This window comes from Eleutherodactylus coqui, chromosome 4, assembly GCF_035609145.1.
Source record: "Eleutherodactylus coqui strain aEleCoq1 chromosome 4, aEleCoq1.hap1, whole genome shotgun sequence".
In the NCBI taxonomy this organism is placed as follows: Eukaryota; Metazoa; Chordata; class Amphibia; order Anura; family Eleutherodactylidae; genus Eleutherodactylus; species Eleutherodactylus coqui.
Window position 1 is genome coordinate 267,926,992 of NC_089840.1, and position 25,488 is coordinate 267,952,479.

Consider the following 25,488-nt stretch of genomic DNA (forward strand, 5'->3'; position numbering starts at 1 on the left):
TGTGGAGAATCGCGGCAAATTGTGGCATGCTGAGATTTGAATTCCACGAGCGGAGAATCGCTATAATTCTCCGCTCGTGGACGTCGAGGCTGCGCTTTCCATAGCAACGCTATGGAAAGCGCTCACTGCGTTACCCTCGGCCGGATTATCGCCACAGGTAATGCAGTGAACAATCGCCCGTGGACAGGCAGCCATAGACATTGTCATATGTTTCTAGAGAGTTTTCTTATCGCTGATTGACGCAAACATAAGATGGACACAATTGTGAAGACTGAAAGGATTTAAATTTATTTCGTGAAGAATGATTATCACTAAAGAGATTATGAGAAGAATCAAATTTTCATAAAAAGAATCAAACTGATTTCCTTGAAGCACGAAATGCATAGAAACAACCCGACGATAAATGCCGTGAGTCTTCTGATAGTGGTTGCATTGATGTTCTCGGGTTCATCCCATCTGTTCGGTGCTTGTAGATGATCTTTCAGTCTTGCGGTATGCAATCTAAAATCTACGATAACTCTATATGTTATAATGGACACCTAATATCCATCCATTAATGTGATCCTGCACGGAAGTCCCCATTACTCCTTCTGGAGAAGGAAATACAAGCAGTTATTGTCAAGCGGTTTAGTGGTATCTTATTCTGTATGGTCCACATATATCTACTAGCATACGAAAGAACAAAACTGGTAACAAATACATTGCATATCAATTAATTTGTGATCATCTTATACCCTCAACCTGCCTCGTTCCAGGTACGCCTCATCGCCTTGCAAGCCAGTACTGTAATGTGTTGGCTCAATGGTCTACTCTACTGCACTACTCTTACTAGTATCACATACCTAGCTCTTCTACATTCCTATTAGCGAAACCTTGGCTTAACTGACAACTCTACTGCACTTCTCCCTACAGTGCTGCATCGTCTTTGCTTGTGCTACCAGATCTGTGGCTTGACCAACTTTGCTCACGTTCTAGTCCTGATGCCTCAAACCTCTATCTGTCCAACCCCAAATTGCCTGAACACCCATCTCTCCATTATATTCTTCTCGGTATGTCTTGAGTACTGTAATCTTTATGCCATTTGAGTGCCTTAATTCTAACCAAAGTCATGGGAAAGGGTGGATGCTCTACGTAATACACCCCATTTGTTACTTTCCTTGCAAATTGGACCATTAAAGATCGGTTTGTAAGGAGCAGAGCAGCCCTTTTCAGTTAATTTGACATTAAATTTATTAAAGTGGGGACTGTCATGTTTAATGATAAGAAGATGCAGCAACATATTCAGGATCTTAAAGGGCTTGTACCACAATTGCAGGTTATCTCCTATCCACAGCATAGGGGATAACTTGCTGATCGGCAGTTGTCTCATTGCTGAAACCCTCGCCGATCCCAAAGGGGGTCCTGTGTCTCCCATCCTCCTCACTGCAGGGTTTCTGCACCCCTTGCGGTGAGAAGGAAAATGAATGGCATGTTGGTCGCTCAAGAACACTAACACACCATTCACTTCCAATGGAACTGCGGAGAAACCCAAGTGCAACCCGCTCGGGTGTTTCCCTCAGCCCCATTGAAATGAATGGAGCCCTGACCACACATGTTCTGCCAGCGCTCCATTCCTAGTGACTTCACTGCATGGGAAGAAGCAACATCCATGGTGACAGCCCAAGCTGGACACAGGAGTCCCATTCTCAAAATTGGCGGGGGTCTCAGCAGTTTGACTCCCACCCATCAGCAAGTTATTCCCTACTCGGTGATTAGGGGATAACTTGAAATTGTGCTACAACCCCTTTAAGTCACATGACCATGCAGAAAAGGTCCTTGAAACTGTAGAGAGAGGAATAGAGGAGTAGGTGGAGCATAAGCCCAGATATAAAGTGGAGATCCTGCCAGTCAAGTGCAGAGATTGACAGTGCAAGTGTGGTGAGCTGTCTCCCAGTCTAAGTTTTACAGTAGGCTGGTGTGATTTCCCCCATTTTGTCGGTTTGGTGCCAGTGGACTGTCTAGGAGCAACAGCCTGGTGCGAGAAGGGCAAGTATGATAGTGGAGCAGAGAAAGTGGCAGTCTGAGTATCTCTACATAAGTAATCAGGGGATGGGTAACGTGATGAAGTAGCATACAGCTGTCTAGTGTATTCAATATCGAGTGAATGAATGGACTCTTAACCATTTCTAGTATCTAGTGAGAACATAACTGCCATGTTGAAATGTCCTATGAATGCAGTGACGTAACCACTAGGAGTCTGTACAAGACTGTACCCACCAAGTAAAGAAATGAGCTAACTGAACTTTCTGCCTCTGTCTATCTACTCTTGTATCATCAATGTGAGAAGTTCTGGTTTATAACCCACCCAGGCCGCGTGGACCTCGTGGTTCTGTTACAATTTCACACTAATGCTATAAGTCACATGTGTTTGAGAATAGATCTTAGAAAATTGGTTCCTTCTGAATGTAGCAGGCACCACCTTAATGTTGCAAAAATCGCAAGTAAGGATTTATTTGTGACTCTAAGGATCAATCAGATTACCAAAATAACAAGACTTATGGAGGCAACCTACTGATATTGACACCACCAGACGTTTTCCAACATTCCTATAGTTAGATGGCATTTACATGACTTGGGCATGTCTAAAGGAAGGAAAGGGCTTCTAAAGACATTCTTTATTTTCTTACCACATCTTTAGGTGAGCAGGGGTGATAGAATATTGCAGAAGCCTCTCCACCTGTAAAGAAAAAACATAAAAATGTTCTTAAAAACATGTGACTACTGGACCCATGAGATAAAATGTATCTGAAACCCACCCTTCATCTGCACAGAACATGTCCACATCCACTTAATACAGCAGCTAATTTTCACCTTCATTATGCAGCAATTTTTTTCTGCCTTTTTACTCCCACCTTCCCAACGTAGCCGTATGAGAGCTTTCTTTCATTGCGCGACCAGTTGGGTTATTAAAGCAATAACTTTGGAGTAAATATGATGTATTGATAAACTTTTTAATTTTTATTTGGAGAGATGAAAGAAAATAGCAATTTCCCTAAATTTTTTGTTTAGTTTTGACCTTATATGCGGTATAAAAGTCATGTTAACGTTCTACTTTGGTTCAGTACTATGACGGTGACACCAAATGTATATAGATATGGTTTTGTTATAGTTAATACGTTTTACTGCTTTTGCTCAATGAAAGCAGTTGAAAAAATATGGTTATTGTGTCACCAGATTCTGAAAGTCATAACTGTATGTTGCTGTGTGAGAGCTTTTTTGGGGGGGATGGCTTGATGGTTTCATTGGTCCCAATTTGGGGTACATGCAACTATTTCATCATTCTGTATTCTAATTTTTAGCAAAGAGAGATTAACGAAAACAGCAATTCTAGAATAATTTTTTTCACCATAAATGCCAATTATGTGTACTTTTATTTCCGTTGGATTTCTGACATAAAGCATTTTTAATTGAAAAGGATTTTTTTCGTTTTTATATTAACATTTTTAAACTTTTTTTTTTTAGTAATCCCCTAATTGTTGCTATAATACATTGCAATACTTCTAAACTGCAGTGTATTATAAAGCATAAAGCTGACAGCCCTCGTATTAGGCCCTTCCTCTGGAAGGGCTTACTAAGTGTACTACGATGGCAGATTTGAGGGCCATTACTAGGCCTTTAGTTACAATGTCAACTTATTGGAACCCAAAGATCCCATCACAGGGGGCAGAGATAGCCTTCTCTCTCCAACCGCTTAGATGCAATGACGGGGACTGGTGTTCTCTGATCCTGGCCATTGTAACATTACAACATAACTGTGTGATACAGTTGACACCTTATGCTGGTAGTACAAGTGTATAATTACCGCATTGTGCATGTACAGTGGGTTGAGAGAAGCATCTTCTGGAACCCACTGTACATGTAAAGCAGATGCTAGGAATGGGTTAAAGGTTTAAGTTTTAATCTTTGTTGTAATTTATTGTACATACATGACATTAATCACATCAATCAAATCTAGTAGGTTATTTGTAAATCATAGACACTAGCTGTTTCCAAAGTCACCTACAAAAGGGGTTGTGTTCTGCTGGACCTTTGTAGTCTGACTGTAGGGGGATGGCTATTGTGTCAGAGCCTGAGGCCACTGGAGGATTCTCTATTATTCTGGTGGTCCTTTATCACCCTGACTGCCACTGCTCAATCCAGGTAGATTTACAGATGTACTAAAGTTTAAATGGACTTTGTAAGGGGTTAAATAACCTTGCATATATATCTATGCACATTATTGCTTGATTTTATATATGTTACTGCTAGAACCTTCAGAGAGGTCATCTCACTGTTTTTCCTCTCTAACTTTGTTGTTTTGGATTAACAGGACTTGAGTTGCCTGTTGATTGACTGATGGGCTGTGTATAAACGGCAGGTGCTGTTGCTGAGTCAGGTTGTTGCTCAGCAACTTTTGCAGAAAGCAGAGAGCCTTGTGAGGGATGAGCTGCCCCAGTGCAACTGGAGAGCTGGGTTTTCCTGTACGGGAGAGAGGCAGGGAAAATCGGATTCCTGGACTGGTTCTACCCAGCAGTTGCAACAGGTGTGTTAAAGGCAGGTCTGCTGATCGTCCGAGGAAATGTTATCTGCAATTACTGAACGCAAGTGCTGAGCTGTCACCAGGAAAGAGATCACCAGCGACAGCAAAGAGACCAACAGCCAGTCTCCAGATACTCAAATTTCAGTGGTGCATAATCGTGAGAACCATCACCCAGGCTCTTCACCAGTAAAATGGAGTATTTTGACTTCATCACTGTACTGCCTTCCCACAGATACTATGCCAGTAATCTGTTCAAGGGACAGTGACTACATATTTCAGTTATTTAATTAATCGAAGTTCCTGAAACGCCAAGTTACTTCAGAAGAGACTCCTATTTTCAAATGGCATATTTGGAGGTATTTGTTAAACCATTTATTCACTATGTCAATTCTACACATCCCGCACGATATTAGGAAAATCCTATGCATAGGGTACGAACTGAAAAATAGTGCTCGAGCGTTAGCATTGTTTGCATTGTATCTAGAGATGAGCAAGCATACTCGCTAAGAGAAATTACTTGAGCGAGCATTGTCCTTAGCGAGTACCTGCCTACTCGGAAGAAAAGATTCGGGTGCCGGAGTGGGTGAGCGGTGAGTTGCGGGATTGAGCGGGGGAAAGAGAGGGAGAGAGAGATCTCCTCTCCGTTCCCCCTGCTCTCCCCCACTGCTCCCCGCTGACACCCGAATCTTTTTTTCCGAGCGGGTAGGTACTCGCTAAGGACAATGCTCGCTCGAGTTATTGCCCTTAGCGAGTATGCTCGCTCATCTCTAATTGTATCCATATAATCGTGTCGGATGTTATTGCCTTATTATTCTTTATGTAACATTCAGTAAAGCATTGTTTGTTCAGCTGAACTAGTGTCAAGCCTCTCCATAACCGGCGTCATAATGCGCACCTGCAACCTGTTTCAATGCATTAAGATAGCTTTCTGCACCAATGTTTATTTGCCTTTTCAATAGCTTTATTATGGGTTGTGTTGTATGAAGACAGCAATGACTTTCCAGTGTCTTAAGATAAGATAACTTGTTGCAATAAGTTCTCACAGCCATTTAACGTTTGCTGCAACTATACTGCTAAATATGGAAGATCGGAGATTCTGATAAATAAACCAGTTCCTAAGTAAGCTGCTGACAATATTGCAGCCTAATAGAGAGATTGTAACCAATATTGTAACCTAATAGAGAGATTTTAATTTTTCACATCTATAGAAAGTTAGAGACATTACCTGTTGTATAATATTGCGATACGGTAGCGCGGCCAGGCCGATACTCCATAACCCGGTTTTCCTGGGTGAAGGTCATGGTGAAGCATTTCTTAGCGTTATATGGTAGCTGTACAAATGAGATGAGGGTTACATATGCCATTCAGTGACATCCATGTTCGTGAAAAAAAAGGCAGAGGAGAGGCAAATGTCAAATACTCACAGACTCCCAGTATAAATTCATAGAATTGCCGTCATTTTCAACGTGTGATACAATCCCATCGTCCACCATCTGAAAGAAGAAAACGTAATGGAGTTTTAGCAAGGGTTATCATGAAATACTTTCATTGACTCTCTTATTTCAAAAACCTTTTAAAAACCACCCACTTGATTTTTCATCTTAGCACTTCGAACTAATAACTTTTTTTTTACAGTACTATGGGAGGAGGGTTGTTTTTTTTGCAGGACAAGTTGCAGTTTCTACATGCCCTGTTTTGGATTATGTACAGTATATGTTAACATTCCATTATTAATTTAATTGGGAGTGGAAAAAATATAAAGCCACCATTCTGACAGGTTTTCTTTTTCTGTTTATTGCGAGACTTGTATGAGCTGATATACCCGACTTCACCTGAGTTAATTTGGTACTGGTGTTTTACCCGTTGTTCGCGTGGACAATTTTATGAAGTCAAAATTACTGCAGAGAAACCTGAGGAATTAAATATGTATACACATGGAGTAATAATAACAATAAACTTCATTTATATAGCGCCAACATAGTCCGCAGCGCTTACAAGACAGGGGGAATAAAAACAAAACCACGGTTACATAAAGTAAACAATTGATGGAGATAGTAGGGGTGCGGGTCCTGCTCCAACGAGCTTACATACTACAGATAATGGGGTGAAACAGAAGGTAAAGGGGCTGGAGATGTGCACGGTATGGCGAGGTGGAGAGTGAGGGGTGCTATACACATAGACAATGGTCAGACTTACGCTGTGTGATGGCTGAATGGGTATGACTGCAGGGGGCCGTTGATTACAGCTAGCAGGGATTGCAGTCGGTAGGACAGGGAGCATGTTATCAGGCAGAGTACAGAGGGGTTTGGTTTAGGGTATACGGCATGCCTCCCTGAAGAGGTGCGTTTTTAGAGCACACCTGAAGTTTTGTGTGGCAATGATTGCTCAGATAGTTTGGGGTAGCGTATTCCAGAGGACTGGTGCTGCTCTGGAGAAGTCTCACAGGCGGTTTGAGAGGTTTGAATTAACGGGGCTCTCAGTCTGATTTTGTTAGCAAAGCAGAAGGCGCGGGCTGGGTAGTGAATTGAGATGAGGGAGGCAATGTATGGCGGTGCGATGCCTTGGAGAGCTTTGTGGATGAGAGTCGTGGGTTTAAATTTAATTCTGTATTTAACGGGTAGCCAGGGCAGTGAGTGGCACAGGGCAGTGCCGCCCAAGTAGTGGCTGAACAGGAAGATGAGCCTGACTGCAGCATTTAGGATGGATTGGAGAGTCTGGCTCGGGGGAGGCTGATCAGCAGCAAGTTGCAGTAATCGAGCCGAGAATGCAGGAGGGCAACAGTGAGCGTTTTAAGCATGTCCACAGTGAGAAAAAGGCGGATTCTTGCCATGTTCTTGAGGTGCAGCTGACATATTGGGGCGAAAGATTGGATATAGGGGGTAAAGAAGAGATTGGAATCGAATATAACCCCAAGGCAGCAGGCATGCTGGGAGTTATGGTGCCACACACTGAGATGGAGATGTCAAGATGAGGTTGGTTAGCAGAGGGTGGAAACAGGAAACAGGTTTGCTTTTGTGTTGCCACATTCCAAGAGCCGTATTATTTTTTTTTCCCACTGCCAGTGCCCTAGAAGGCCTTGTTTTTACAGGATGAACTCTAGTCTTCATTTATCTAAATTTTAGGATCATGTAAAATTTTGATCGCTTTTTATTCCATTTTTTCTAGGGGCAAGATTAACAAAATCTGTAATTCTGGCATGTTTTCTATTGTTATTTTTCACTGCATTCTCTGAGCAGTATAATTCTACAGGCCAGTGCGATTATGCCAAAAGCAAATTGTAATAGTGTTTTTCTTTTTCGCTAATTTTTCACAGTAATTTAATTTTAAAAAATTAAATGTCTTTGAAGAAAAATAAAAGTAGTACTGTGAAAAAAAAACTATACAAGTTTGGTATCATAGTAATCGTACTGACACATAGAATAAAGTTATCCTGTCATTCTTGTTGCAGCTTGTGCGCCGTAGAAACAAGATGCACTGAAAGATGGCGGAATGTCGTTTTTTTTTTCCCTTTTACTCCACTTAGGATTTTGTAAGCGTTTTTCAGTACATTATATGGTACATTATATAGAGCCATCGAGAAATACAACTCGTCCTACAAAAAACAAGCTATCATACAGCGACGTCGATGGATAAATAAAGGAGTTACGATTTTTTTAAAGGGGGGAGGAAAAAACGAAAAGGGGAAAAATAAACGGGGCCGCGTCATTAAGGGGTTAAATAATGTACTAACTTCCTTCTCTGGGTCATTACAAACACAGGGATACCACATGTGTCATTTTGTTTTTAATTTTTTACAAAGTAAAGGGAGAAAGGTGGGGTTTTGGCGTTTTTATTTTTAGTTTTTTATCATTTTTTTTACTTTTTTTTTTTTTTTTTAAGCTTTTTGTCCCTTTAGGGGACTTCCACAGAGACTCATTACATTGCGGGGTCCGATGGTGACAGCCCTCTACATGCTGTGGTTGCACAGACCGTGGGATGTAAGGGGTTAATCAGCAGAGATTGGTGGTTTTCTCCATTCTCTGCTGTAAGGGCTTCTACCCTCTAGTGTTTTTTTAACGCTGCGGTAGCGCTGCGTCTTTTTTTCTGCAAATGTCAATCGGACTTTCTAATGTTAAAATCGCCTCACACAAAAATTGCAGAAGCGCAAACTTGTGATTTTTGCGCTATGCGATTTTAACATTAGAAAGTCCCATTGACATTTGCAGAAAAAAACGCAGCGATATTGCAGCGTTAAAAAAAAACGCTAATGGGTAAAAGCCCTAAGAGCTAATGCCCGGCTATCAGTTCTCCCTGCCACAGGGACCATCAGATGGCTTCTGACAAGCCAAAGGTCTCCGTGGCAACCTGTAAACAAAGCAATGCAGGAGTTTAGAAAAAGAAGCGAGAAGTTGGCGGTAGATTGGTTCTATCTTCCTGCTTCTTTTTTTAAAGTCCTGCACTGTTCTCTATGGGACTGTGCAGGCAGAGCACAATGCCACAGCTTTGCAGGTCTCATAGTGAAACATAGCCTGGAAATCTTCCGGGCTATATTGCTATGGGCAGTGGAGCTCGTCTCGGAAAATTTTCGGCCGTGCCACTGAAAGGGTTAAAGGGCAATTGGCAGTAGCCTTTGGTCTACTAAAACAGCAGCATGCCATTGTGCAGATGGGGTTACCCCGTGACTATTGGCCATTTCAGTGTGACAATACATTGAGATTTATCTCTAGCAGCATGGGGCACATGCTCAGTGAAGCCCGGTATACTGTCCCCAGTCTCATACATGCAATTCATCACTCTCCTATAAATCATAACTTTTTCCTAGCTAATGCTAAAACGGCCCCACTGATTCATAATAATGTCAGAATTCCATTGTGGTTTTTATTATTATTTACTGTATACAGATAAATTGAGGGTGTATCAAACTTCAGGGCTTTCATTACCTTCATCTCCTGACACTTACCTTGTAGGCTAATGCTAGGTCAGGCATAAACCCAGTGAGTTGTTTAACGGTCATTAATACCATTTGGGATTTGGCTTTACTCCCACGATAACTGAAAAGAAAATGAAAATTGTGAGATAAAATGGGAGAATTATTATTAGAGATGAGCGAACGTACTCGTCCGAGCTTGATATTCGTGCGAATATTAGGGTGTTCGGGATGCTCGTTACTCGTAACGAGCACCACGCGGTGTTCTGGTTAATTTCAGTTTCCTCTCTGAGACGTTAGCGCGCTTTTCTGGCCAATTGAAAGACAGGGAAGGCATTACAACTTCCCCCTGTGACGTTCAAGCCCTATACCACCCCCCTGCAGTGAGTGGCTGGGAAGATCAGATGTCACCCGAGTATAAAAGTCGGCCCCTCCCGCGGCTCGCCACACATGCCTTGTGAGTTAGCTGAGGGAAAGTACTATTGTGCTGGTGCTGCTGTAGGGAGAGCGTTAGGAGTCAGTGTAGGCTTCAAGAACCCCAAAGGTCCTTCTTAGGGCCACATCTACCTGTGTGCAGGCTGCTGCTAGCAGTGTTTTTTTTTCTCAAAATCGGCAGTGCAGAGCATTGCACCCGGCATTAGGGACAGAAGTGGTGCATAGGCAGGGAGAGTTTTAGGAGTGAGTGTAGCCTTCAAGAACCTCAACGGTCCTTTCTAGGGCCAAATTTAAGCGTGTGCAGTACTGTGCTGGCTGCTGTTAGCAGTGTTGCATTTTTTTTTTCTAAAAATCGTCTGTGCAGAGCATTGCACCCTCCATTGATACTACAGGGACAGAATTGTGTAGGCAGGGCCACAACACAGTTATTGTTCATTGAATATACGCAGTGGGGCCTTCCCTTTGCAAAAAAGCGAAAAAATTATATTTGGCCTGCCTGTGTCAGTCCTAAGGTCTCCGTGTACGTGTGTGCTGCGTGGAGAACGTACAAAAATCAGACGCAACCAGCTACGGTTTACTGCAGGCTTGCGCCATTGTCTTTCCTGACTGGCAAATACCTGCTCTGCTAGAGTTAATAACTCTGCTACACTAAAGTTGTGTGACACTTTTTCAGGGCCACACTACAGTTCTAAAAGTTACTGTTCATTGAATATACGCAGTGGGGCCTTCCCTTTGCAAAAAAGCGAAAAAATTATATTTGGCCTGCCTGTGTCAGTCCTAAGGTCTCCGTGTACGTGTGTGCTGCGTGAAGAACGTACAAAAATCAGACGCAACCAGCTACGGTTTACTGCAGGCTTGCGCCATTGTCTTTCCTGACTGGCAAATACCTGCTCTGCTAGAGTTAATAACTCTGCTACACTAAAGTTGTGTGACACTTTTTCAGGGCCACACCACAGTTCTAAAAGTTATTGTTCATTGAATATACGCAGTGGGGCCTTCCCTTTGCAAAAAAGCGAAAAAATTATATTTGGCCTGCAGGCTTGCGCCAATTTATTTCCTGCCTGGGAAATCAAATCACTGGTAATACAGCATGCTGAGGGGTAGGGGTAGGCCTAGAGGACGTGGACGTGGCCGAGGACGCGGAGGGCCAAGTGAGGGTGTGGGCACAGGCCGAGCTCCTGATCCAGGTGTGTCGCAGCCGACTGCTGCGCGATTAGGAGAGAGGCACGTTTCTGGCGTCCCCACATTCATCGCCCAATTAATGGGTCCACGCGGGAGACGTTTATTACAAAATGAGGAGTGTGAGCAGGTCCTGTCCTGGATGGCAGAAAGTGCTTCGAGCAACCTATCGTCCAGCCACAGTTCTGCGCCGTCCACTGCTGCAAATCCGAATCCTCTGTCTGCTGCTCCTCCTTCCTCCCAGCCTCCTCACTCCACTACAATGACACATGCTCAGGAGCGGGAACACTCCCAGGAACTGTTCTCGGGCCCCTGCTCAGATTGGGCAGCAGCGGTTCCTCTCCCACCAGAGGAGTTTATCGTCACTGATGCACAACCATTGGAAAGTTCCCGGGGTCCGGGGGATGAGGCTGGGGACTTCCGCCAACTGTCTCAAGAACTTTCTGTGGGTGAGGAGGACGATGACGATGAGACACAGTTGTCTTGCAGTGAGGTAGTAGTAAGGGCAGTAAGTCCAAGGGAGCAGCGCACAGAGGATTCGGAGGAAGAGCAGCAGGACGATGAGGTGACTGACCCCACCTGGTGTGCAACGCCTACACAGGACAGGTCTTCAGAGGGGGAGGCACGGGCAGCAGCAGGGCAGGTTGCAAGAGGCAGTGCGGTGGCCAGGGGTAGAGGCAGGGCCAGACCGAATAATCCACCAAGCGTTTCCCAAAGCGCCCCCTCGCGCCATGCCACCCTGCAGAGGCCGAGGTGCTCTAAGGTCTGGCAGTTTTTCACAGAGACGCCTGACGACCGACGAACAGTGGTGTGCAACCTTTGTCGCGCCAAGATCAGCCGGGGAGCCACCACCAACAGCCTGACCACCACCAGCATGCGCAGACAAGCACCCCACAAGGTGGGACGAAGGCCGTTCACCGCCTCCGGTTTGCACCACTGCCTCTCCCCCTGTGCCCCAACCTGCCACTGAGATCCAACCCCCCTCTCAGGACACAGGCACGACCGTCTCATGGCCTGCACCCACACCCTCACCTCCGCTGTCCTCGGCCCCATCCAGCAATGTCTCGCACCGCACAGTCCAGGCGTCGCTAGCGCAACTGTTGGAGCGCAAGCGCAAGTACGCCGCCACGCACCCGCACGCTCAATCGTTAACCGTCCACATAGCCAAATTTATCAGCCTTGAGATGCTGCCGTATAGGGTTGTGGAAACGGAGTCCTTCAAAGCTATGATGGCGGCGGCGGCCCCGCGCTACTCAGTTCCCAGTCGCCACTACTTTTCCCGATGTGCCGTCCCAGCCCTGCACGACCACGTCTCCCGCAACATTGTACGCGCCCTCACCAATGCGGTTACTGCCAAGGTCCACTTAACTACGGACACGTGGACAAGCACAGGCGGGCAGGGCCACTACATCTCCCTGACGGCACATTGGGTGAATTTAGTGGAGGCTGGGACAGAGTCAGAGCCTGGGACCGCTCACGTCCTACCCACCCCCAGAATTGCGGGCCCCAGCTCAGTAGTGGTATCTGCGGCGGTGTATGCTTCTTCCACTAAAGCACCCTTCTCCTCCTCCTCCTCCTCAACCTCTGTCTCGCAATCTAGATGTGTCAGCAGCAGCAGGACGTCGCCAGCAGTCGGTGTCGCGCGGCGTGGCAGCACAGCGGTGGGCAAGCGTCAGCAGGCCGTGCTGAAACTACTCAGCTTAGGAGATAAGAGGCACATGGCCCACGAACTGCTGCAGGGTCTGACAGAGCAGACCGACCGTTGGCTTGCGCCGCTGAGCCTCCAACCGGGCATGGTCGTGTGTGACAACGGCCGTAACCTGGTGGCGGCTCTGCAGCTTGGCAGCCTCACGCACGTGCCATGCCTGGCCCACGTCTTTAATTTGGTGGTTCAGCGCTTTCTGAAAAGCTACCCACGCTTGTCAGACCTGCTCGTAAAGGTGCGCCGGCTCTGCGCACATTTCCGCAAGTCCCACACGGACGCTGCCACCCTGCAACATCGCTTTAATCTGCCAGTGCACCGACTGCTGTGCGACGTGCCCACACGGTGGAACTCTACGCTCCACATGTTGGCTAGGCTCTATGAGCAGCGTAGAGCTATAGTGGAATACCAACTCCAACATGGGCGGCGCAGTGGGAGTCAGCCTCCTCAATTCTTTTCAGAAGAGTGGGCCTGGTTGGCAGACATCTGCCAGGTCCTTCGAAACTTTGAGCAGTCTACCCAGGTGGTGAGCGGGGATGCTGCAATCATTAGCGTCACCATTCCTCTGCTATGCATCTTGAGAAGTTCCCTGCAAACCATAAAGGCAGCCGCTTTGCGCTCGGAAACCGAGCCGGGGGAAGACAGTATGTCGCTGGATAGTCAGAGCACCCTCCTGTCTATATCTCAGCGCGTTCAGGAGGAGGAGGAGGAGCATGAGGAGGATGAGGAGGAGGGGGAAGAGACAGCTTGGCCCACTGCTGACGGTACCCATGCTGCTTGCCTGTCATCATTTCAGCGTGTATGGCCTGAGGAGGAGGAGGAGGAGGAGGAGGATCCTGAAAGTGATCTTCCTAGTGAAGACAGCCATGTGTTGCATACAGGTACTCTGGCACACATGGCTGACTTCATGTTAGGATGCCTTTCTCGTGACCCTGGCATTCAACGCATTCTGGCCACTATGGATTACTGGGTGTACACACTGCTCGACCCACGCTATAAGGAGAACCTTCCCACTCTCATTCCCGTAGAGGAAAGGGGTTCGAGAGTGTTGCTATACCACAGGACCCTTGCGGACAAGCTGATGGTAAAATTCCCATCCGATAGCGGTAGTGGCAGAAGGCGCAGTTCCGAGGGCCAGGTAGCAGGGGAGGTGCGTAGTTCGAGCAGCATGTACAGCCCAGGCAGTGCAACAGTCTTTAAGGGCCTGGCCAGCTTTATGGCTCCCCAGCAAGACTGTGTCACCGCTCCCCAGTCAAGGCTGAGTCGGCGGGAGCACTGTAAAAGGATGGTGAGGGAGTACGTAGCCGATCGCACGACCGTCCTCGGTGACGCCTCTGCCCCCTACAACTACTGGGTGTCGAAGCTGGACACGTATAATAAGAAAGACGTCAGGCAGCAGGTTTGGTGCGGTTGTATTTTATGCATTCATGAGAATACACAGATAGTAATGCCTCCTCAACACACAAGATGGCGACGTTTCGACTCTAAAGCATGAGTCTTTGTCAAGCTGGACACGTGGCCTGAACTAGCGCTGTATGCCCTGGAGGTGCTTGCTTGTCCTGCGGCTAGCGTCTTGTCGGAAAGGGTGTTTAGTGCGGCTGGGGGAATCATCACAGATAAGCGTACCCGCCTGTCAACCGACAGTGCCGACAGGCTAACACTCATCAAGATGAACAAAGCCTGGATTTCCCCAGACTTCTCTTCTCCACCAGCGGACAGCAGCGATACGTAAGCAATATGTAGGCTGCACCCGCGGATGGAAGCTACGTTCTCTCTCACCATCCAAAACGGGGACATTTCTGCTTCATCAATCTGTGTCTAATATTCCTCCTCCTCCTCCTGCTCCTCCTCCTGAAACCTCACGTAATCACGCCGAACGGGCAATTTTTCTTAGGGCCACAAGGCTCACTCATAATTTTTCTAAACAATTTTTATATGTTTCAATGCTCTTAAAAGCGTTGAAACTTTAACTTGAACCAATTTTTCGTTAAACTGGGCTGCCTCCAGGCCTAGTTACCACTTAAGCCACATTAACCAAAGCGATTAATGGGTTTCACCTGCCCTCTTGGTTGGCCATGGCCAATTTTTTTCAGGTACATTAGTACTGTTGATACAGCAATTTTTGTGGGCCCTCGCCTACAGTGTAATCAAATGAATTTTTAGCCCACCTGCATTACAGCTGACGTTACATCCGCTGTGTTGGGCAATGCAATGTGATATTTCTATGTACCGCCGGTGGCTTCCTGGCACCCACCCATGCTGTGGGTCCACAGGGAATTATAAAAGCATCTGTTTCCACTTGTAAAGAACCCCAGTCTGACTGGGGCATGCAGTGTGGGCCGAAGCCCACCTGCATTAAGCACGACATTACTACCTCAGCTGTGTTGGGCAATGCAATAGGATATTTTTATGTACCGCCGGTGGGTTCCAGGGAGCCACCCATGCTGTAGGTGCACACGGAGTTTAACCTACATGTGTCCACTTGTAAAGAACCCCAGTCAGACTGGGGTATGCAGTGTGGGCCGAAGCCCACCTGCATTAAGCACAACATTACTACCTCAGCTGTGTTGGGCAATGCAATGGGATATTTCTATGTACCGCCGGTGGCTTCCTGGCACCCACCCATGCTGTGGGTCCACAGGGAATTATAAATGCATCTGTTTCCACTTCTAAAGAACCCCAGTCTGACTGGGGCATGCAGTGTGGGCCGAAGCCCACCTGCATTAAGCACAACATTACTACCTCAGCTGTGTTGGGCAATGCAATGGGATATTTCTATGTACCGCCGGTGGCTTCCTGGCACCCACCCATGCTGTGGGTCCACAGGGAGTTGTAACTGCATCTGTCCACTTCTAAAGAACCCCAGTCTGACTGGGGCATGCAGTGTGGGCCGAAGCCCACCTGCATTAAGCACAACATTACTACCTCAGCTGTGTTGGGCAATGCAATGGGATATTTTTATGTACCGCCGGTGGGTTCCAGGGAGCCACCCATGCTGTAGGTGCACACGGAGTTTAACCTACATGTGTCCACTTGTAAAGAACCCCAGTCAGACTGGGGCATGCAGTGTGGGCCGAAGCCCACCTGCATTAAGCACGACATTACTACCTCAGCTGTGTTGGGCAATGCAATGGGATATTTCTATGTACCGCCGGTGGCTTCCTGGCACCCACCCATGCTGTGGGTCCACAGGGAGTTGTAACTGCATCTGTCCACTTCTAAAGAACCCCAGTCTGACTGGGGCATGCAGTGTGGGCCGAAGCCCACCTGCATTAAGCACGACATTACTACCTCAGCTGTGCTGGGCAATGCAATGGGATATTTTTATGTACCGCCGGTGGGTTCCAGGGAGCCACCCATGCTGTCGGTCCACAGGGAATTCACAATAGGGAGTTGTACCTGCCTGTGTCTATGAATTAAAAACCGCGGTCTGACTGGGGCATGCAGACACCTTGACAGAATGAATAGTGTGTGGCACATAGGTTCCCCATTGCTATGCCCACGTGTGCAGCTCCTGATGGCGGTGGCACAGGATTCTATTTCTCATTGCTTCTGTACAGCATTGTGGGCTATCGCCCCGCCCCTTTTAAAGAGGGTCGCTGCCTAGCCGTGCCAACCCTCTGCAGTGTGTGCCTGCGGTTCCTCGTCATGGCAGACGCTCTTCTAAATAGACATGAGGGTGGTGTGGCATGAGGGCAGCTGAAGGCTGCGCAGGGACACTTTGGTGTGCGCTGTGGGGGGGAGGGGGGGCGGTTGGGCAGCATGTAACCCAGGAGAAGTGGCAGCAGAGTGTCATGCAGGCAGTGATTGTGCTTTGTTGGAGGTAGTGTGGTGCTTAGCAAAGGTATGCCATGCTAATGAGGGCTTTTCAGAAGTAAAAGTTTTTGGGAGGGGGGGGGGGCCCACTCTTGCCGCTATTGTGGCTTAATAGTGGGACCTGTGAACTTGAGATGCAGCCCAACATGTAGCCCCTCACCTGCCCTATCCGTTGCTGTGTCGTTCCCATCACTTTCTTGAATTGCCCAGATTTTCACACAAGGAAACCTTAGCGAGCATCGGCGAAATACAAAAATGCTCGGGTCGCCCATTGACTTCAATGGGGTTCGTTACTCGAAACGAACCATCGAGCATCGCGAAAAGTTCGTCCTGAATAACGAGCACCCGAGCATTTTGGTGCTCGCTCATCTCTAATTATTATCTATTATGGACTTTTTGAAAATGAGCTTTCGGGTTTCATGGCCATGGAAACTGTGCAGCAAACCGGGGTTACAAATGGAACTTATACCATTCCCTATAGGGAAAGTCCTAAAATCGAATATTTAACTTTTGTTAACTTTCACAATTGACTTCTGACCCTGACCAGATCTATGAATACTGCTATTCCAGCCATCATCTTCTTGGTTCAACCTTCAATTTGAAGAATGTGTGACAAATTAGAGCAATCGCAAACACGGAAGAGAACAAAGCTTATAGCAAATTCAACATGGGCCCACCATTATGATACTGGGCTATCAAAACTTTTCCATGAACATGGGGTTTATTCCTCACCCCTTGTTAGCTAAAAATCTAGTTCCTCTGAAGAAGAGACCTGTGAAGCAAGAAGCAACAAGGGCACCATGGGAGCCACATGATCTGCAAATGCAAGAAATGGAGCTAACAGAAAGTTGATAGACTTGTATAGACCCTGTTGCAAAGTAATAGAAGAATCCAATGAAAAGGGTTGTCCAAAATATTTTTTTTTTTTTTGTGCAAACGGGTCGCCCATGGCTGAAACATAATAAAATACTCCCCTCTCTTTGTTCCCCTGCTGGCAGTTCCAAGTCTCCTCACTGACTTGTTTACAGCCTGTGCTCAGTGGTCAATCATTGGCTGCAGCGCCTTGTGATGTACCGTAAGCAGGCTGCTGCAGCTCGTAAACATTACATCAAAGCAGAGACCTGGAGCCACTGTCAGGGGACTTGCGGGAAGAGAGATGGGCATCAGCTCTTTATTATGTTTTAGCCAATCGGGGACCCGTTAAACGTCAGGAATAGAGATGAGCGAGTATACTCGCTAAGGCACATTACTCGAGAGAGTAGTGCCTTAGCCGAGTATCTCCCCGCTCGCCTATAAAGATTCGGGGGGCGGCGGCGGGCGGGAAGCAGCAGGGGAGAGCGGGGAGGAACACCCCGCTCTCCCCCGCAACTCACCTGTCACCCGCACCGGCCCCCGAATCTTGAGAGACGAGCGGGGAGATACTCGGCTAAGGCACTACTCGCTCGAGTAATGTGCCTTAGCGAGTATACTCGCTCATCTCTAGTCAGGATCAAGACAAAAAAACAGCAATCTAAGATATGACTTTAAAAACATATACTGCATATTGTGACCCATGCCCAGTACCATCTCCCATTAACTGGAGCAGGGAGCAGCTACATACAGCATCTGGAGGACTCAGCGCATCCGTGCGTTAGGCCACCTTCAAAATTTGTGCGTTGTGAGATGCACAAATCTCGCACAAATATGAACCCCATTCCTTTGAATGGGCTCATACACATGAGCGATGTTTTTCTGCATGACGCCGTGAGGTGATGCAAGAAACACATTGCAGCATGTTAACTCTTCCTGCTATATCACCCATTGTTTTTAATGGAGTCAGAGGCAGCAGCGCTGGCCCCATTGAAAGCAATGGGAGAACTCTGCGATCCTCTGTGGCAGCTACGACAGCTGTGCCGGAGGATCCCTTCATGCCCGGGGCTTTCACATGGATGGTGAGGGCATGATTCACGGCCTGGTATCACCCGCGTGAAAGAGGCCTTAGACAGATAGTAATTGAAGTTCATGTAATTATTTATTTTCCCTGTGGGGGTGCTGCACGATAATTAAACACTGTGGCCAATTTATATGTGGGAACCGTCCAACAAAAGAGAATTGTTCAAAGTGGAGAAGCCCTTTAAATACAATGGGGCATATTTACTTAAGCTGGCTTTTCATATTCTGTTCTAAGTAAAATATGAACCAAGCGTAAATGTGGCAAATGTATTAAAGCGACCTTCTGGTTTTTGTACAAGATTATGTCCCGAGACCAGAGGAGCAGGGGATTCATGACCTGCAGTTGTTCATCTCTGCCAGCCCTCCGATCTTCTGGTTCCAGGCCCTATTTTTCGGTGCCCAAGATGACTGCAGAATTTTTCAACTACCTAAGGGCTCATGCCCACGAGCGTATAAGTTAAATGCTGTCTGCCCAAGTATCACACGGACATGTACGGTACAACTTTTTTTCTAAATCCCTGCTCTGTTTTAGAACAGGGATGCGTATGACAATGCTGCCCATGCACAACATATTAGGTATAGGGCTCATGCTGCGTGGTATACAGAGAAATAGAGCATGCTGCAATGTATTTCTCTGACATATCGATACGCAGTGTCCACACACATGTCCATGGATCAATGAAAGTCCATTGACCTTCACTGACTCCATTCACCGCGTATCAGGCGTCCATGCAACGCACATGTGTTGCACGGTGAAAACACAGACGTGGGCGTGAGTCCTAATACACACAGTGATTCTCTAATTGGTCAGTGCTGATCAGTAGATATATTGAATTCATAGTCTAAGGACAAATTACCGTTGCACTGTAGAATCCCTACCTATGAACCTAGACTAATTAGGAATTCGGGAATCAAAAAAACTCACCCCATAGTCTATTAGGCTCTACCACGGAGTTGATTTCTCTTGATTACTAGAATCCTTTGACAACCTGGTAGCTTTGTAATATGTACCGGTTGCTCAGTTACTATAATAGGTATTATTAACATACTCTTTGAACAGATATTGGCAGGAATTCTTTTACTTTTGCCATTGGTCTGGCTGAGCATCTGCTCATGCAATATCTCTGCAGGATACGCCCGGTTTTATACTTTTTTCCTGCCTCCTGAGTGGCCTCCTGAGTGGCCCTACTTTAGACTCTCTCAGTAGCTCATAAATGGTCGTTATTATGCCACAATACAGAGCACATGTGTCAAACACAAGGCCCGCGAGCCGAATCTGGAGGGCTGCCTCGTGTTATGTGGCCTGCGGCATGCCGACACCGCTCAGCACTGAAGCGATTACCAGCTGGGGTGCCACAGCTCCCCGCTGGTAATCCCGCTGATCCCGGCGCACACTGACGTCAGTGTGCAGCCAGGATCCTCCTCCCTTGAGTCCCCTGCTCATCAGTTCCGAAGCAGAGGACTCGGGGAGGAAGCGGGCCAGGCACACACACTGATGGCAGTACGCATCCGGGCTCAGGGCAAGCAGAGAGCGAGCAACGCTGACAGGAAGGAAGAGGGAAGTATATGGGGTGGGGGCTGCTTATTACTGGGGGTGGGGACTGCTTATTACTGGGGGTGGGGGCTACTTATTACTGGGGGTGGGGGCTACTTATTATTGGGGGGTGGGGGCTGCTTATTACTGAGAAGTGGGGGCTGCTTATTACTGGGGGGGAGGCTGCTTATTACTGGGGGGAGGCTGCTTATTACTGGGGGTAGGGGCTGCTTATTACTGTGGAGTGGGGGCTGCTTATTACAGGGCGGAGGCTGCTTATTACTGGGGGTGGGGGCTGCTTATTACTGGGGGTGGGGGCTGCTTATTACTGGGGGTGAGGGCTGCTTATTACTGGGTGGGGGCTGCTTATTACTGGGAGTGGGGCTGTTTATTACTAGGGGGAGGGGATGCTTATTACTGGGGAGGGGCTACGGGCTGCTTATTACTGGGGGGGCTGCTTATTACTGTGGGGGGGGGCTGCTTATTACAGTGGGGGGGCTGCTTATTATTATTACTGAGGTGAGGGCTTATTACTGAGGGGCGGCTTATTACTGAGGGGGGCTTATTATTATTACTGAGGGGGGCTTTTTACTGAGGGTGGGGCTTATTACTGGGGGGTGGGCTTATAATTATAACGTTGCTATGGGGGTTAATATTACTAATTGGGTCACTGTGGGGGTCGTTATTTTTACTGGGTCCACTATCAGGGTCACTATTAGGGCTCGTTCACACGGGTGTAATTTTATTTTGGTCGCACAAATACACTGCGTATTTGCGCAATCGAAAATCGCTTATGCCTGTATATTTGCGTACGTAAGAAGGAACGCAGGTGGGCCCATTGAAATAATGCGTAAATATGCAGTGAATACAGAGGTTTCCTGCGCATTCACCACGTATTTGCGCGGCCCATTCACTACAATGGCCTATTGGGGTGCGTAGTACATAACAAAATAGGTCATGCTGTGTGAAAATATACATCATGTGAATGAACTCACTGAAATCAATAGCTTCTATTCACTGCATAGTATGGACGCAAATACGCTGGTGTGAGCAACCCCTAACTGTACTGTCTTAGGCCCCCTGCACACGGGCGGAAATTCCACGGCGGGATTTCCCGCAGAATTTCCGCCCGTGGAAGCTGCCATAGGATTGCGTTAGAAAATGCAATCCTATGCAGACGGCTGCGATTTGTCTGCACGAAATCTCGCACAGAAAACAAATCGCGTCATGATCTATTACTGTGCTGGGCAGCCGGCACATCACAGAGCCGGAGCCGCGGGAGCAGGTGAGTGCCACGCTGGTTCCTGCAGGGGCTCGGGTCAGGTCCCGCTGCGAGAATTCTCACAGCGGGATCCGACCCGGCCGTCTGCAGGCGGCCTTACAATTGGCCCTTTGAAGGTCACCATAAGCCTGATGTAGCCCTTGGTGAAAATGAGTTTGACACCCCTGATATAGAGAATATCCATTACAGCTTAAATGACTATTTGTTTGTTTGTTGAGGATACCCCACATAGAGACGATTATTTGACACTCTTACTGAGAGTCAATCAGGGAATGCAGCACAATGGATAGTGTAGATGCATAGGGACTGTGGGCAGAAAGGGGTTAAGGGTAGAGAGAGGGTGGAGTTAAGGTGGAGCCGAAACAGGAAGAGGAGGAGCTTAGAAGAAGAAGAAGGAAGACTTGGGAAGAAGAGGGAGGAAGAAAGAAGGGGTAAAGAAGAGAGAAAACCCGCCCGCCCAGCCCAGTTAGAAGGGAAGGGAGGAAAGGGCATTGGTGTCAAGGAAGGTTAGGAGTCAGGAAGTCATCACAGCTGGAATGGCGTAAAGCTTCCATGCCTGAGGTGTTTTATCGAGGATGGTTGGCAAGCACGTAACGAGTACGGGGCTTTCAAACACCTCAGGATGGATTGGTTTTCCTACTAAAAGAAAGTGTTTTTCAAGCATGGAAGATTGTTGGGGATATTAAAGTTTAAAGTTGAAGTTAAAGTTTATGATAATTAATAAAGCTGTGGCCTACCCACAAATATAGCAAAAAAGTAGGAGTAAGAGTTTTCTTTGTTTAAGATAATCGAGCTCATTAGGAGGTAAGATAGTGGATGCACACAGTCCTCACAATTTGGGTCCCCACAAAAATGATGCGTGTTAGTTTGTCTTTGTCAGCCCTATTTTGAAAATGTATTAATAACATCTTTGTTTTATCTATGCTGTCTATGCTGTGAAGGCCTTTAGATTTGGAATTACAGGCTGTGATTCTGCCCCACTGAAATACCCATAGCGTATTAGGACAGCTGTGAGTGGCCCAATAGAAGTCAATGGCACCACGTATTACATGAGTGAAAAATACGCATGCAATACACAGTGACAATATACCCATGTGAGTGAACCCTAACACTACCAATGCACTGTGTTAATTAGGTAGTCTGAAGATTTTGTTGGCCTCTAAAAAGGAAATCTGGAACCGGTGACTATGTCTCCCTCCAGACCTGGTACAGAATTTTGTCCTGAAACCGGCGGGTAACTTTAGGTGACTCAAGCCTGTGAAACCTACGCCAGCTACAAGCTGAAGTAAGTGTGGCTTATAATTTGCACTAACTTCTGATAAATCTGATTGGCCACCTGCAGCCACACCCCCTTTTAACCTGACACCATTCACTTTTAGAAAAGTGGCAGATGCCAGTATAAAAAGTAAAATATTGCAAATTATGTCTCGCACCAAAATTTGTGACTTTTGTGACTAAACAAAATTTGTGACTAATGTACAACAGAAAACTGGTGTACATTAGTTAATACAGTATTACAGTGTTTCCGAACAGAGTAAGAACTGTGCCAGCTAGGACTTACGTCATGCAGAAATCCATGTTGATGACTTTAGCTACGCCTCCAGTACAGCGGTCGGCCCGTGGAGTTACTGTCAGTGTGAACACGCTGTTTTCATTTCTTATCTCGGTGTGGTAGGTGTTTACTATCTACAGAAACATATGGTCACTATTAGATTAAGAGGTCTCTCCTTTTACATTAGCTCATGCCCTTTATGTTCTATCACAATAATAGTGCCCCTCAGTGACTCCCTCCCAGTAATAGTATACCTCTAAATAACAGTCAGATACCAGCTCTATGCAGCACATGTGTCAAACACAAGGCCCGCGGGCTGAATCCGGGCCCGCTGCCTTGTGTTATGTGGCCCGCGGCGTGCCGACACCGCTCACCACTCACGCAATCACCAGCTGGGGTGACACAGCTCCCCGCTGGTAATCGCGCTGATCCCGGCACACACTGACGTCAGTGTGCATCCGGGCTCAGGGCAAGCAGAGAGGGAGCGACACTGACAGGAAGGAAGAGGTAAGTATATGGGGTGGGGGCTGCATATTACTGTGGGAGGGGAGGCTTGCTTATTAGGAGGGTGGGGTTGCTTATTACGGGGTGGGGGGCTGCTTATTACTGAGGGAGGGGGCTGCTTATTACTGAGGGGGCTGCTTATTACTGGGGGTAGGGGCTGCTTATTACTGGGGGTAAGGGCTGCTTTTTACTGGGGGTAGGGGCTGCTTATTACTGGGGATGGACGCTGCTTATTACTGTGGAGTGGGAGCTGCTTATTACTGGGGGTGGGGGCTGCTTATTACTGGGGGGCTGCTTATTACTGGGAGTGGGCGCTTCTTATTACTGGGGGGGGGGGCTGCTTATTACTGGGGAGTGGGAGCTGCTTATTACTGGGGGTGGGGGCTGCTTATTACTGGGGGGCTGCTTATTACTGGGAGTGGGCGCTTCTTATTACTGGGGGGGGCTGCTTATTACTGGGGGGGCTTATTACAGGGGGGAGGGGCTGCTTATTACTGTGGAGGGGCTTATTACTGTAGGGGGAGCTGCTTATTACTGTGGGGGGGCTGCTTATTACTGGGGGAGCTGCTTATTACTGGGGTGGGGCTGCTTATTACTGGGGGGGCTGCTTATTATTATTATTATTACTGAGGTGGGGGCTTATTACTGAGGGGGGGCTTATTACTGAGGGGGCTTATTATTATTACTGAGGTGGCTTATTATTATTACTGAGGGGGGGCTTATTACTGGGGGCTGCTTATTATTATTACTGAGGTGGGGGCTTCTTACTGAGGGGGGGCTTATTATTATTATTACTGAGGTGGGGGCTTATTATTATTACTGAAGTGGCTTATTATTATTACTGAGGGGGGCTTATTATTATTACTGAGGGGGGGCTTATTACTGGGGGGTGGGCTTATAATTATAACGTTGCTATGGGGGTTAATATTACTAATTGGGCCACTGTGGGGGTCGTTATTTTTACTGGGTCCACTATCAGGGTCACTATTAGGGCTCGTTCACACGGGTGTAATTGTATTTCGGTCACACAAATACGCTGCGTATTTGTGCAATCAAAAATGGCTTATGCCTGTATATTTGCGTACGTAAAAAGGAACGCAGGTGGGCCCATTGAAATAGTGCGCAAATATGCAGTGAATACATAGGTTTCCTGCGCATTCACCACGTATTTGCGCGGCCCATTCACTACAATGGCCTATTGGGGTGCGTAGTACATAACAAAATAGGTCATGCTGTGTGAAAATATACATCATGTGAATGAACTCACTGAAATCAATGGCTTCTATTCACTGCATAGTATGGACGCAAATACGCTGGTGTGAACAACCCCTAACTGTACTGTCTTAGGCTCCCTGCACACGGGCGGAAATTCCACGTCGGGATTTCCCGCAGAATTTCCGCCCGTGGAAGCTGCCATAGGATTGCGTTAGAAAATGCAATCCTATGCAGACGGCTGCGATTTGTCTGAGCGAAATCTTGCACAGAAAACAAATCGCGGCATGCTCTATTACTGTGCGGGGCAGCCGGCACATCACAGAGCCGGAGCCCCGGGAGCAGGTGAGTGCTGCGCTGGTTTCTGCAGGGGCTCAGGTTGGGATCCAACCCGGCCGTCTGTAGGCGGCCTTACAATCGGCCCTTTGAAGGTCATCATAAGCCTGATGTGGCCCTCGGTGGAAATGAGTTTGACACCACTGCTATACAGTGACGGAGAATACGGTGCAGTAACCTCTAGTGACCACAGGTGACATTTCCTTTGATTAATGTAATGTATTTTTCTTCTCTATCCAGGCCCAGATCGCCATGAAGACTTTTTATAATTATAACTCACCTCTTCACATTTGCCCCATCCTGCCGCTACCCTTGATGAACCTCTCAATGTGCATATAATATTAGTGTCCCAACAAAGTAATAATGTCCCCTCTTTCACATGAACTTACTAATGGTGCCCCCACTAAGTTATAATGTCATCCCTGTGGTCCCACTAAGCTATAGGGCCATCCGTGTGGTCTCATAGCGTTCCCCTCTGTAGCCCCAGTGACATTGACCCATGGCTTGACTCCACTGTAGAAATGCTCTTTATCACCTCTT

At 47.2% G+C, this 25,488-nt stretch overlaps 1 protein-coding gene across 1 annotated transcript in view; it reads right to left on the reverse strand.

Annotated features, from left to right (window-relative positions):
- Positions 1 to 262: 262 nt before the first annotated feature.
- Positions 263 to 25,488, reverse strand: part of LOC136626682 (ovostatin-like) — a 39,615-nt gene continuing 14,389 nt past the window's right edge. Inside the window, exons 8-13 of the mRNA XM_066601701.1 lie at positions 22,906 to 23,030; positions 9,498 to 9,588; positions 5,983 to 6,051; positions 5,784 to 5,889; positions 2,667 to 2,716; positions 263 to 590 (exon numbers count right to left, since the gene is read on the reverse strand). Of these exons, the coding sequence (XP_066457798.1) occupies positions 582 to 590; positions 2,667 to 2,716; positions 5,784 to 5,889; positions 5,983 to 6,051; positions 9,498 to 9,588; positions 22,906 to 23,030 (450 nt within the window). The 3' untranslated portion in view covers positions 263 to 581. The remainder of the gene's footprint in view (positions 591 to 2,666; positions 2,717 to 5,783; positions 5,890 to 5,982; positions 6,052 to 9,497; positions 9,589 to 22,905; positions 23,031 to 25,488) is intronic.